Source organism: Manacus candei, unplaced genomic scaffold (assembly GCF_025592945.1).
Source record: "Manacus candei isolate 608988 ecotype Guabito, Panama unplaced genomic scaffold, ASM2559294v1 h1tg000052l, whole genome shotgun sequence".
Lineage (NCBI taxonomy): Eukaryota > Metazoa > Chordata > Aves > Passeriformes > Pipridae > Manacus > Manacus candei.
Window position 1 is genome coordinate 1,418,846 of NW_026138100.1, and position 13,404 is coordinate 1,432,249.

At 36.7% G+C, this 13,404-nt stretch overlaps 1 protein-coding gene across 2 annotated transcripts in view; it reads right to left on the reverse strand.

Moving 5' to 3' along the window:
* SYTL3 (synaptotagmin like 3) overlaps positions 1 to 13,404 on the reverse strand; it is a 32,672-nt gene that overhangs the window by 8,996 nt on the left and 10,272 nt on the right. For both annotated transcript variants that reach the window (XM_051801566.1, XM_051801567.1), the window contains 5 exons: positions 11,202 to 11,253; positions 9,710 to 9,782; positions 8,704 to 8,776; positions 5,214 to 5,338; positions 1,411 to 1,554 (listed from right to left, as the gene is read on the reverse strand). In XM_051801566.1, coding sequence (XP_051657526.1) covers positions 1,411 to 1,554; positions 5,214 to 5,338; positions 8,704 to 8,776; positions 9,710 to 9,782; positions 11,202 to 11,253 — 467 coding nt within the window. The remainder of the gene's footprint in view (positions 1 to 1,410; positions 1,555 to 5,213; positions 5,339 to 8,703; positions 8,777 to 9,709; positions 9,783 to 11,201; positions 11,254 to 13,404) is intronic.

The following is a 13,404-nucleotide window of genomic DNA, read 5'->3' on the forward strand; positions in this document are numbered from 1 at the left end:
CTCCATAAGATGTTTATCAATGTAATCAATCTCCTTTGCAGCTTTGTTTTGCTCTGCTCTTTCACTCACTGACATATTTTTATTCACTTGACCAGAAAATTATTATTTTCCACCAAAATCCTTTATGGTAATGGAATACAAAGAGTTTTGTTTTAGCTCATGTCCTAAGAAAAGGTTCTGTGAAAGTCCCTAATATTTATTCCACAGAACACCTTATTTATTTAGAAAGGCTGGATAGGTGTTCTGGACTGAATATCACCACACCTCTCCTAGCTGCTCAGGTGTCACATACATTCAATGTAGAAGTCACCATCCTTTTTGTTCAGCGAACAGGGATTTAGCAATGACTTCATGTATTGTACTTCTGGTGGCATGACTGGAAGCAATGCCATCTGATAGTTGGGAAGATACATTTTTATGGAGTGGCCTTCAATATCCAGCACTTATCCATAAAGAGAAGCTTAATGGAATTTGTCCCCTCTTACAAGATAGTAAAAATATTACAGTTTTAAGCCTGAGCCCTTTATAGACCAGTTCAAATGGTCTATAGCATCAGGAATGTAATCCACAAGTTATTACCCATTTGTCAGCTTAACACCTCAGACTCCACAGTGCAGTAAACTGTCAGAGAGCACCAAGGTCCCTGTGTGTGTTTATACTTCTCTGTAAAGCCAGCAGGCTGGTTTAATTTTGATTCCCTAAATCATTTTACAAGGTCGGTCATGAATTCTTTGGATACTTCACCCTGCTTAACCTTGTCACTAATACATAGAAATTAGCTTCCACAGTTAATCATAGGGGCTTTAAAGTATGTGCTGAATTCATTTGTAACCAGCTTCCCTCTCTCTCATCTGCAGTATTCAAAATGCCATCCATCAGAGGATGATTCAATATCATGCCCTAAGCCTATGAACTGCTCCTCTGGCTTCCATCACTGCCAGTTTCCTCTTCATTCACTGACATTCTGACATTTGAATTTCCACTGACATTTCCAATACCACAGTTCTTGCAGACTGACAAAACCTTTCTGTTAAATGAAGCTTGAAGAGAAAAAGCTAACCATTAGATTAGAAAGTACTATGTTCATAATCCCAACCTTAATATAAATTGGGAAGAATGTTAGTTGCATTTGCAAAATTCAGAAGAAGCCGCTTTATAAATTATTCATTATTAATTGATGTATCCATCTATCAATTATCCATTATTAATTTGATTTGGCTTATGCTTCAGAAAGTTCACAGTATTACCATGAGGACCATGCCAAAGGCAATCAGTCTTTCATCAGATACAAACCAAATAAAATTCTTCCTTCATTTTGTAATATAATCTAAAATACACCAACATTTTGCACAAGCTTTTATATTTGTTCCCTTTAAGCACCTGTTCTATGTCTTTCATCCTTTAACTTACATGTTTTCTGCCATCACAGAAAACCGTGTCGCTTGTGGGACTGGTTGTTATGTCTTCTTCCTCCTTGCAACTACTTTTTGTCAGAATTTCACTGTCATTTTGGGCCCCAGTGATGAGCTGTTGCAGACTGGGTGTACTTTTCATCTGTAAGAAATTCAGAAAGTAGTTTTTTTTAAGATAAAGAAAATGTCCTGGTTCCTTCAGGAAAGCTATCAAAAGAAAATGCAGTAAATAGCTACAGTTGACTCTGATCAAGGTCATGCAGGTGGCACACTTTCAAAGATAATGTAGTAACTTAAATGTTGATTTATAACTCTCTCCTTCCAGCTAGTAGTACATTCACTATATTAATAATTTTCTAAAATCAGCATACCACTAGCTAATGTAATGATCACTACCACAGCAATTATTAACAACAGTCTACTAATAATACACCAAAAGTAGTAATATACTAATAAAAGGCCTTATTAGCCCTTAACAAAACAGTAATTTTGGAAGAAAAACAATAATCTTGCCTCCAGGAAATGAAAAATAGTATTTTGCAATATGTATGACACATGCCCATGTTTACCTATGCAAGAATGAATGTACATTGAAAGGGACTTCAAAATAGAAAAAGACAAGTTCATATTTAACTTTGTTTATAGAAAAAGCTTAAATTTCCAAGATGTTCTTGACTTTGCTTTGACTGTGTCCATTCACCTTTCCAATTTTTCCATGAAAACTCTGATAATTTGAGAAAAATTGAGATAGATAGATAGATATAGCAAAACTCCTTGAGATTTTTCTTCAGCCACCTCTGTTATGCAGAACAACAGTTAATAGAAAGAAGTGCCAAAAGATTAATACATATGGCTAGAAGTATGCTGAAATTAGATTTTAGCTCATTCAGGCACACCACTTTCCCTGGATAATATAATCTATGAAAAACATGTTCACAGCTCAGTGGGTCCAAAAAGAGTGAGGTGAGAAATTTTATATGGTTAGGATGTAAAAAAATAATTTCTTTTTCAAATTGTGTAACAGAGGTTACCTGAAAGACTAGAAAGAATACAGTCTGACTAAAATCAACAAAAAGAATTGGTACTTTTTTGTATAAAAGAAACAGGTAATATATACTTAACAAACCTGAGAGCCCCTACTGCACAGTCAGCAGAAAGCACTAAAGAATGAGGACAACAGATGAGATAATATATTGAGATTACTTCTGAAAAAAACAGGATGTGCAAAATCCTAACCATAATGCTGTTATGATGACACACAGATACTGTTATGTGTAATAACTACCTGACCTTAAGAAGAGATGTAAGAATTATGTTCCCTTGTGAGAGGGAAAGAGACAGAAAATGCATTGAGAATACAGTCTCAAAAACCCCAAACAAAACCAAAATAGTGTATTTCCCAGCACAGAAATTGCCTCCTGCCTTATAAAACCTAAACCACCACAGATTTAATTTGCTGAACACAACAGCCTACTACACATTGAATTTTAGCTTCTACTTGTATCAGGAGGACTTTGGTTGTGTAATACAGACAATAAGTGACTGACAAGGCACCATAATTACCAGTGCTAAACTTAGCATCAGGTCGCACAAGCAAGACTCCCCCCTAGCCCAGCTCTAATGTCACAGGAGAGGTATCCCACAGCTACCAATGCACCACAAACAGCTTCCACACATTGCACATGCTTGCTTGTTCCCCCAGGAGGGCAGGTATAATTGCAGTTCCCTTAATAAACTTGGAGATTCTGATGACAAGAGGCCCTTGAAAACACTATTCAATTAACTTCCCAAATCCAGATTTTACACTGGTTGGTGGTTTTTGCTATTGCATTGGGGTTTTCTCACTAATACTGAGGTTAAATATAATGTCTTTAAACTTTAATCTGGAGGAATCAAGCTCTGAACACATCACAAATTTAGAAAACTTATCTAAGAAACAGATAATGTTCTAGAGAACGAAGTAGTGCCCCAGTTTTATATACTGCACATTCAGCTATTACTTTACAGTCATTCCCAAGAGAAAAATACACACTTTCCAGGGGGAAAAAATCCACTGTTTTGATTCAGTCTCTGATAATGAAAAGTTCTCTCTGGTGTGGAAAGCACAACAAGTAAAATTTCTGTACCATATTTCATTATAAATGTAATTAGTTGTTTTGCAAGTGTAATTTAAAATATGTTCTGTCCCATAACTTAAGGTATAGTTCTAGTAGGGATATAAACAGCTACCCTTACTAAAGGAAAACAAAGATGGGAAAGAAAAAAAATAAATTGAAAAATAATAAATAGTGCCATTGACAGAAATTAAAAGTAGTTTTTAAACACACAGTAACAACACAAAAAGTCATGATATAAGTGTGGGAAGAGAAGAGTAAAATTTCCTTTAACATGAAAAAAAAAAAAAAAAATCAACAGTAATTCCAGTAAAATTAAAATTCTAGCTTAAGAATAGTCTAACTGGTTTAAATGAAACAAAAGGTTCCTGGTTCAGAGAAATAGTGCTCTGGCACACAAACAACATTGAAATCTATCTTTCAAAACCTGCAATGCAAAGTGTGGACATAAATTAAGTCCTAAATCTTTAAAGGGGTGATTTAAACCCCACATAAATAATTTGGAATCTTCTACTAATACATTTCTCAAGCCAAAGAGTCCATATCCATCTTTTTAACATGACAGATTTTTTGCGATCAGTGTGAGATGTAGCATAGTTGAAATCCACATTATCTCCAACTCTGATGCTTTAAAAGAGCAATGCTCTGCCTGTGGAATAAAGTTAACACTGAAATGTGGCTTGCCACAATGAAAACAGCACTCCAGTAACCAGTAATTGTCGCCAATTCTGTTCATAATTTAATTTTATACAAAAATACCAGAACTAATTTCACAGAGTTCACAGACCTTGCTGGGCCAATTCAGACTGCCATTCCATGCAGTTTGATATCCTGTCTCTTCCATTTAACAGCACCTGACACTTCAGAGGAAAGTGAACAATGTGCACCAAGGGAGCTGTGAGTAATGTGTGCCAGGAGGTCTGGCCCAAAGCAAGAGCTTTTCTCAGCACCTAATTCAGGCACTTAGCAGACCACATTTACCTCATTCAGATGAACAAGGCAATTCAATAAGTAGCCGCTATGTGGAAAACTGAGTGTGGACAAAGTTCAGTCACTTGAGAGCTGAAAGCATACAAAACAAAATCTTCAGTGTAACTTTAAAGCAGAAGTGTGACATCATTTTCAGCCCTGCACAATTTGTGGGAAAACAGATGACTGGATTTTTCTCAAACTTCTCAAGAAAACACTGAAAGTTAGAGACTGTAACCAAAGCAAAAGGAAAGGGGAAGTTGCACAGCAACTAACAGTAATGTTTTCTCCCTGCCAAGTCAAAAATGTTCAAAGATTGCCAGGATGGTTTTGGGATGGTCATAGCTTGGTCCTGTTCGGCAGGAAGAGGGCAAGACAGAGTACATCTCTGCAGCCCAACAATCACATAGAGCAGACATCAAATCTGCCTCAAGAGAGCCTGTGAACACCTGAGAGCAAAATGACCCATCCCCTCCCTCTCTATATGAAGGTCTTTGTAAAAATCTCAGTCTAACATTTCAACTCTGGACTGAAATCAATTGTGCAAACTCTGTCAAAACCCCTGTGGAGAATAAGAGTTCTGATCATGGTCAGTGAACATCAGCTGAGCTCTGTTCATACAAGTAAAATTCCTCTGTATAAGTCATTGCTCTCACAAATATATTTCATTCATGAAACAGCTCTTACAGTTCGAGACAGTGTATAATAATATGGATACCTTGCTTGTAATGTTGATGGCAGTGTCAGACTGGCTCCTTCTTTGCCACCTTCTTTCCACATTCTTCCCAAAGTCTGTGGTTAGGACACATCTGTCAGTCATATCATTCTGAGACTTTGAGATTTCTGAAGTGAAAATAAAGAGAAAAGTCACTATAACAAACTTTGCAAGCAATCCTTTAGGATTTATAGGCTAATTCTGTAGCTTTCAAACTTTTATCCTGCAACTTTAGTGTTGATCTCCTAAGAGTAAGAAACAGATAGGAAGACAAGTGCATGTCACATTTTATGTAATTATACTTTGCCTGCCTAAATCTTTCCTGCTATTTCAATTGGAAATTATACTCTTTGTTGCCTATTGTCAGAACTACTGCCATCAAATACAGTTTCCTTGCAGAAATAGCTACTACAGTCCGTATGTATAGATTGATTTGTAAAGTGGTTTGGTTTGGTTTGGTTCAGGATTAAAGCAAGATCATTATAACAACATAAAGCAATATGACAATGAAAATCAGAAAGCAGAGCATATTGGAAAATATTTAGAAATTTATCCAAAATATGTATGAAAGGAGAGATATTACATACTCTGTTCCCAAACCACATATAATTTTAAGAACATGACTAGCCCTCATTGACTTCAATAACATTACTCATACAGATAAGCTTAGCCATACTGAAGTACCTTATTGAATTAGCGCTTCAGTAACATCTAGTTTATTGTCAAATAAATCTACAGGGCAACTGGACATTTAATGCACCACTTTTCACTTCTTATTCCTCAGTGTACATTCAGAATTTCACTTAAAGGGAAGGGCAGCACTCATCCATGATTTCTGAAGTTGAAAATAGCAGGTTTAGCTGCAGACACTTTGTTGCTAATCCCAGATAGCTATTTCATGTACCACTTAAAAGTTATTAATTCTTCATGAGAGACTATCATATGTTTAATTCATACAGAAGAAATAAATACTTTTCTCACAACATGAACCTCTGTGGAGAAACCTCTCACACAGCAGACAATATGACAGTGATGGTATTGAAAAACAATGGGACTCAAGTGTGATTTTTAAAAGGCACTCTGGGGTAGTTTTGTTCTTAGCAGCAATCAGTCCTCAGATGTTTACTGTACTCTTTGTACATCATTAAGGAACCATGTGACCTATTCAAATGCAGGCTCAATTAAGCCACCCCCGTAAATGAAACCCGATTTTTAAAATACACAGTGAAATCAGAGATCATAAAAGAGAGTGAGAATTCTGATGGAATAGATACAATCTGAATATCTTGAGCAGCAGTCAAAGCGGAAACCCCAGCTTGCCTTACACTCTCCTAAAATGAACAGGTTACAGAACAGGTTATTGTGAGAAACATGAATGTTCAGTTTTCATATCTATTCCTCCTTTGGCTTCTCTACCCAAACGTCAGCAAAGATGGACACTATCTCTAGAGCCAAGGGTGGCTTTTTACTGCAAATAAAACTACAGCCAGTAACTCATTTTACATTCACCAAATGGCAACCATTGGATTATAATCTCCTGTTGCTGCCAAGCCACGCTGGAACAGGAGGTAACAGCGTAAAGAGCAGACTGTACAATGGCCGTTCTGTGCTGCACTCGCTAATCCTTTGTTCCCACTGCTCTCACACACACCCCGGCTCCAGTGATAGAATCAGAGGCATAACGAAGTTCTCCGTGTTTATTTACTTCAGTGCACAGGAGTGGGATGTATTAAATACCTCTGCAAACCAGGACATTTTTATCTAGATAAGATACAGAGTACTAACTTTAGACACTTGTGACCAAATGCTTTTATCAGCACAGCACCAGGCTTCACTGGAGGCCATATTGTCTGAAAAAGTTGGTTTCTTAAGAAATCCAATTCTTTCTCTTCGTAAGACTTCCAATGCTTTTTAATTATTGACTTCAGTGATTGCAACAGCCTGTTATTTTCTCACAAATCGAACCGCTCTACCCTAACTGAGGATGGTATCACCTGCATGGGGTTTCTCACACAGCTGAGCCGATCTAACAAGTAGCTGCCGTCTCCCTCTTCAACCACTGCTCTTCCCTCCTCAATCCCTGGCTCCTGACCACATGGTACCCTCCACTGTACATGTTCCAACACATATGTCCTACCTTGAGCCTATTGACTCACTAAACCAGCAGAAAAGTATCTATATGTTTTGTCCAGGTTAATGTTATGCCCTTAAAATTAGCTAAACCAGTTTCCAGAGGGGTCCAGAAACACCAGTGCTAATTCAAGTCACAGCAGCATAAGGCTAGAAAGAGGGAAAGAAGAAAAAGATGTGAGTGGAGGAGGATCTTCCATTTGGTAGTAGTGAACTAATAAATTAGCTTGCTGCAGTCCTGACAGTCTTTACCAGTAACTGTGGGATATGACCAGGCTTCAAACTATCAGAAAGCTGGATAAATTACTTTGCACCCAGTTCAGTGCTGCCTCACCTATCTGCTTCCAGTAATAGTGTCCTATACTACCCTATATTTTTCTGTGTGGAGCAACAGTCACTGTGTCTCTGCATGGCTTTAATATGTGTTCATGCAGACTCAACATTGAATTTGCATAGTTAAAGGAAAACAGCCCATTAGGGTGGGTAGAAGAAGCTAAAGGAAAGACCAAACAAGAGGTAAGGCAAGAGGTTAGGGGGAAAGGCAGAAAGGCACTAAAGCCAGTTTTATTCAGGTCTGGTCTCACATGTGGGGTTGTGTAAGTTGAAGCCAGCAAGAAAATATTACGGTTTGTTCAAATACATGCAAATTTGCAAGCCTCTGTAATCTTCCTAAGGCTCAGAAGTGGTTTTCTTCTGGTCATTGATGCCTTTGTTTTTCACACTGCCTGGCTGTCCTTAGTGTAGTCAGTCTTAGAGGTGCACACACAGTCTGCAGCCCAAGGAACAAGCAGCATAAGAGAACGGAAGGAACCAAAAGTATCAGAATGAAAGAGGAGTTGTTAAGACTGGACGGTACCTAGAAATATGCACTGCAAAAAACCCACTCAACTAGACAGACTGAGAAAGAGGAAGGAAGTCCTCATGAAAACTGCCAGTAAACGAAAATATTAAACTCTACTTCCATTAAATAGCAGACTCTTTGACAGTCAGTTGTGGTTCAGTCAGACAGAAAACATGAAGATCAATACAGCAGAAATTGGTTATTACTCGGTGCTAACATGAGTTAAATACACTGTATCTGAAAACCTGGTAAACTTAAAGATTGTATACTACAGTCTTTTCAGTCTTTACAGGAAAGCCATTCTGGGTTGATATAATCAGCAAATTAAAAAACTAGCAGAACACTGAAGGAGAATTTGATTTACTATATTATTTTTCAGATTGGCATAGCCTTAGCATTAATCATTTCAGCCATTACTCAATATCCTTGTTTTATAACTATTTCTTGGCCAACACTGTGGCCAAAAAATTGAAACATTTGACTTCATTACTATAGAATGACAAAACAGTGAAAGCTACTTACTTTTTATGTGTGTTGTGAGAGACAAAAACAAGTTTTCCACAGATTTATTAAACCTTTTAGACTCTCCAAGTTCCTGCAAATGGGAGATGCCATGAGTAAGAAAACACAACAATTGTCATTTTAAAGTTTCCATGATTATATCAGATGGTAAGGCTGCAGCCCTTTGCTCACTTCTGTAGAAAAATATATCTGAGGACATACATAGGCATAGTTGAAAACTGTCAGCTGTTGAAGATGGAAAGTAATCTTTTCAGTTCCATAGTCTTTGACATATAAGTGGAACTCCTTGTAGGAAGATCACACAGCAATTTCATAAATACAGCTAATTACATCACCAGTATGTTGTAATGTAGTTAATACTTTTATCTATTACAGATGTTCCTGTGCCTCTGAATCAAAGTTTTGTCAAACTTCAGGTATGCATATAAGGCTGTTTACAGAACTGCAATGGGCTTAAAAAACAGACCTGAGGATCCAGTCCAAAATGAACCGAAATAGTAATTCAGTGCAACTTTTATGCGTTCTGAGCCATGTCCTACTATTCTGTCCACTAGAAACTGTAATGCAAAGGCAACCATCAAATTCACTGTTCTTCACTCAATAATGGAAGTGACACATGAAATGGTCATTTTATAAATAACTATTGAATATCTTAGGAACATGGGATCCCCTTCAGGTTTGAGGGGAGCTCAGGAGATCCCAGTCCAGTCTTCCAACAGTGAGGCCCCAAAAACTATATGCAGTATTCCAGTGTCAAGAAGAGTGGTGGAACACTTCCCTCAAAAACTGAAAACTAATTGAAAACAGCCCTCATAGCCTCTAATCTTTCTCTCCTGGTACCAACACAGCATAAAAATAATGACAAAGAACATAAGACATCGTTTATATGGCAGTGTGATGTTATAGTAGTTGTTGTTTACTACATTTCTGTGGCTGGCCTTTACACATGAATGAAACTCTTCGAGATGAGTATATATATATATATGTATATTTTGTGGATACGTACATTTACCATCACATTGATTCCTGCTGTTGATTCTGTGAAAGGAGGTGGAGTTGGAGGTACGACAGAAATTTTACTAGAAATTTAAGAGATTAACAGTTAACAACATTTAATATATTATGCCAATAGATGGATAAATAAACCATGTCCATGCACAGTATCTTTATTATATGGTCTTTCCTGTACTCAAAAAAAATCTGGGTTGACATCCTGTGTCTTTAAGGGTTGCAACACAGGTTTATTGCCTGTTCTTAAAAATTAGGTCTAGCTTTCTATCTTCTTAATTGTGGGCTGACCTAGGTAAAATTATTGAATTCGAACTACCAGGAAGACCTAAGTTAGGACAGACTCCCTAAACTTCTATACAGTTGGCAGTATTACAATCTGTGTTCTGAGTTCTAAAACACAATTCCTGTATAACACATCACATTTCTATTTCAGAATTTTTTTCAGAAAATAGTCATCTTTATTTACAATAATGAAAGGATCCTTCCTTGCCTGAGTCCAGAGCTGTTAGAGGACCTTTACAACATTCCTACCATTCCATCTGTGGTAAATAGTGCTGGTCTGTGAAAAAGAATCTAACTGTTATCTGACTGATTCTGTTATCACAGCACAATCACAGATCTCAAGGCAGCTGGTAAACTTCCTTTTTGATTCTCTTCTAGTTTTACCACATTTACGTAAAAGCAAGCTCTGGTTAGGATCTTATCTAGCTGACTATAAGTTTCTGTCTTATGCAGCTATGCCTAGCCAGATAATTATAATAAATTGAGACCACCTCTATATATCTTACTTTAAGTGGGATTTTGGGGGGAGGAGGGGGTTTAGTTCGTTAGTTTTATTTTTGGTGGTTCTTTTTGTTGTTGTGGTTGGGTATTGTGTTTTAAGGAAGAGGGTTACTTTAATACCATATAGTTTAAGCAGACTGTTCATTATATATCACTGGTAATAACTTAAGTATGGGCATGCTTTAGCCTCTAGTCAAAGTATTTATTCACTGTAAATTAGACTTTTTACATTTTTAAAGTTTGGTTAGTGGAAAGGTCTAATTGAATACAGAGCTTCCTGTCTACTATTTATTCTAAAACTGTCATATCAGCAATATCTCCCATTGAATCAATAATGATGCTATTATGACAATTAGTAAATAGTGTTCATCTATGATCATTTAAAAGTATTGTGCAAATTTAACAGATAATGGTGTAAACAGTTATGCAAAAAATATAAGCACATAAAAATAATGGACGTCCCTTCATTTCAAGGAACACTATTACTCTAAACATAGTATTCTGTTGCACTTGAGATCTTTTCTATGGATTGCTGACAGATAAAAGTGACAATTTTTCTACGTTTTTGTCATTTGTACTCCAAAAGTGTTGAATTTTGTTTTTCATAATAAAAAAATACAAACTGTTGGCTAGTTTATAGCATAAAATATATCACCTATACAAATTCTCAGTGTCCTAGGACCGCTTGTCCTTTTGAATATTACCTCAGTTTCTGATAAGATTTCAAGAGCTTTGCACCAACTGTTTCATGTCTGCCTGTGAAGGAGGAAAAAAATCCAAAGGTCATTTAGCAACAACAGCAGTTACTAATGCCAGTATAACACTTTTTAAAATCAGTGCCTTTCAGGAACTGGCCTGTATTTACAGAAACTCGTGCACATATAAGTGAGGAGTGAAATCGATTCCCACCTAATGCATTAGCATACATGCCAAGCAACACAAGTTTCTCCTGTGTCACAAACTATGGTGATTTCACCTCTCACGGGTGACACATTCAGACTAACTCTTCACAAATGCTAAGGACAATCACATTCAGATGCTAACAGGCCCATTCCTACAGGTTGCTAAGTGCTCTCAGCCTCCTGACATCCAGGAGGCAGGCAGTGCACCGGCCCACTGCACTAAAAGACACTTCAGCCATAAAACTCAAACACTAAGGAAAGCTTAAAAATGTCTATAAGAGCAGGCACATGGTCATCTCTTGCATTTCATGAAAAATTCCTCTCACTTTTCCTACAAGAGACCTGAACAACCATAAAAATGCTTGACTAGCTCACAAACATGAGCAAAACCCTCTGTTAAGACTATCCCTGCAGGGAAATAACAACCATGTCACATTCCTCAGGTGAGCAACCACATGGTGTAAAGAACACTCAGGAGCAAGCACTTCATCAGGCACAAAGAATGAAGACTCATAAAACTCTAGTTCGTTCCCAGGTGATCACAAACACAAAGAATGGCTGAAAGCATGTTACAAATGACCAACTAAAATTATCTGGAGTATCTTTAATTACTAATAATTCCTAATACAGAAGGCAGCACATAATCCACGTTTTGCTAAAGATGGCATTAACTATAACATTAACTATAACATTGCTTACATAAAAGTAGTAGACCTTGGTGGTGATAGAAATAATAGTAAGCTCATCAATATTACAGCTTTCAATCAGGACTCCATTATTCATGCTCTATTATTAACAAGTAATATTTACTATCTTAGATTTTAAATTTATTAGCCATTAAAGGCAATATACCACTTTAATGAAAATATTGATCTTATTCTTTAGGTAGAAGCTACCAAAAATTAATAAAAAGCTGATGTCACTCTTTGGGTTATTTTAGTCTGTAACATGAGAAAATTTCACTGTAACATGTTTTTTTTTTTCAGTTAAACTTACTTTCCAGTGAATACTTCGGTTATGCTGTATTTTCAAACCAAAAGAGGGCACTGTCTCTCCAGGATTGAAGGATGCACAATGGCTGTTGTGTTTCAGTTTGCCATTTTTTTAACCTCTTTAATTATATCAGTTGGTCTAATCAAAGGAACTAAACAAAACATATTTCTCCCTGCAGGTTTATCTTCTGTATATCTTTAGATCCTTGTGACTTCAACAGTATAACTAAGCAAAATGCTTCAAGCACCCACAAAGCTTTGATAATTCAAAGTGAGAACTCATTTATTTTGCTGGGAAAAGAGACAGTCAGTACCTTCAATAACAGAGAGATTGATAAAATTACCGGCTTTAGACTCACTGAAAAGATCGAGGGGAAATTATTAATAACAGTAATTGGATAAAATTGTGGTTTTAAAGATCAGTCAACTAACACATTAAAATCAGAAATTGTCTTACCTAGAATGGACTACAGTGAAATCTTTCAAATTTGAAATTAATTTAATTAGCAGGAGCTGTAGTTTAGTTTCTTAATATGCTACTTGTTGTCTTTCATGAACACCTACTACCCAAAATTTGACTGATAACCTTCTTACACTTATAAAATTCTTCCTATTCAAGTTTCCCAAGACATATTTAAAGCCCAGTTCCTTCCTTTTCTCCAACTACTCTTAAATCTAGATGTAATGCAGATACTGGAAGTGAAACTCTATCATTTGACTATGTTCAGGCACAAAATAAAACAGCTGCCTATCTGAAGTGGCACTTCAAGGGAAAGAGGAAAGAAATTCTCTCCACCAGTTATTGTAGGTGAAACAAAAACTAACACCCCCTTGGCTGACAAAACACATTCCCCACAGAGCGATCCATCCACATCCTCTATAATTTCTTTTAAGGCTTTGTACTTTTGATGGCACTGAAAAGACTGAACACAAGGCAATGGCACAGCTGCCTGAAAGTAACAAAACAGTAAGTGTTTAGCTCTCTGTTGATTTATAGCTATATATGTTTTTCT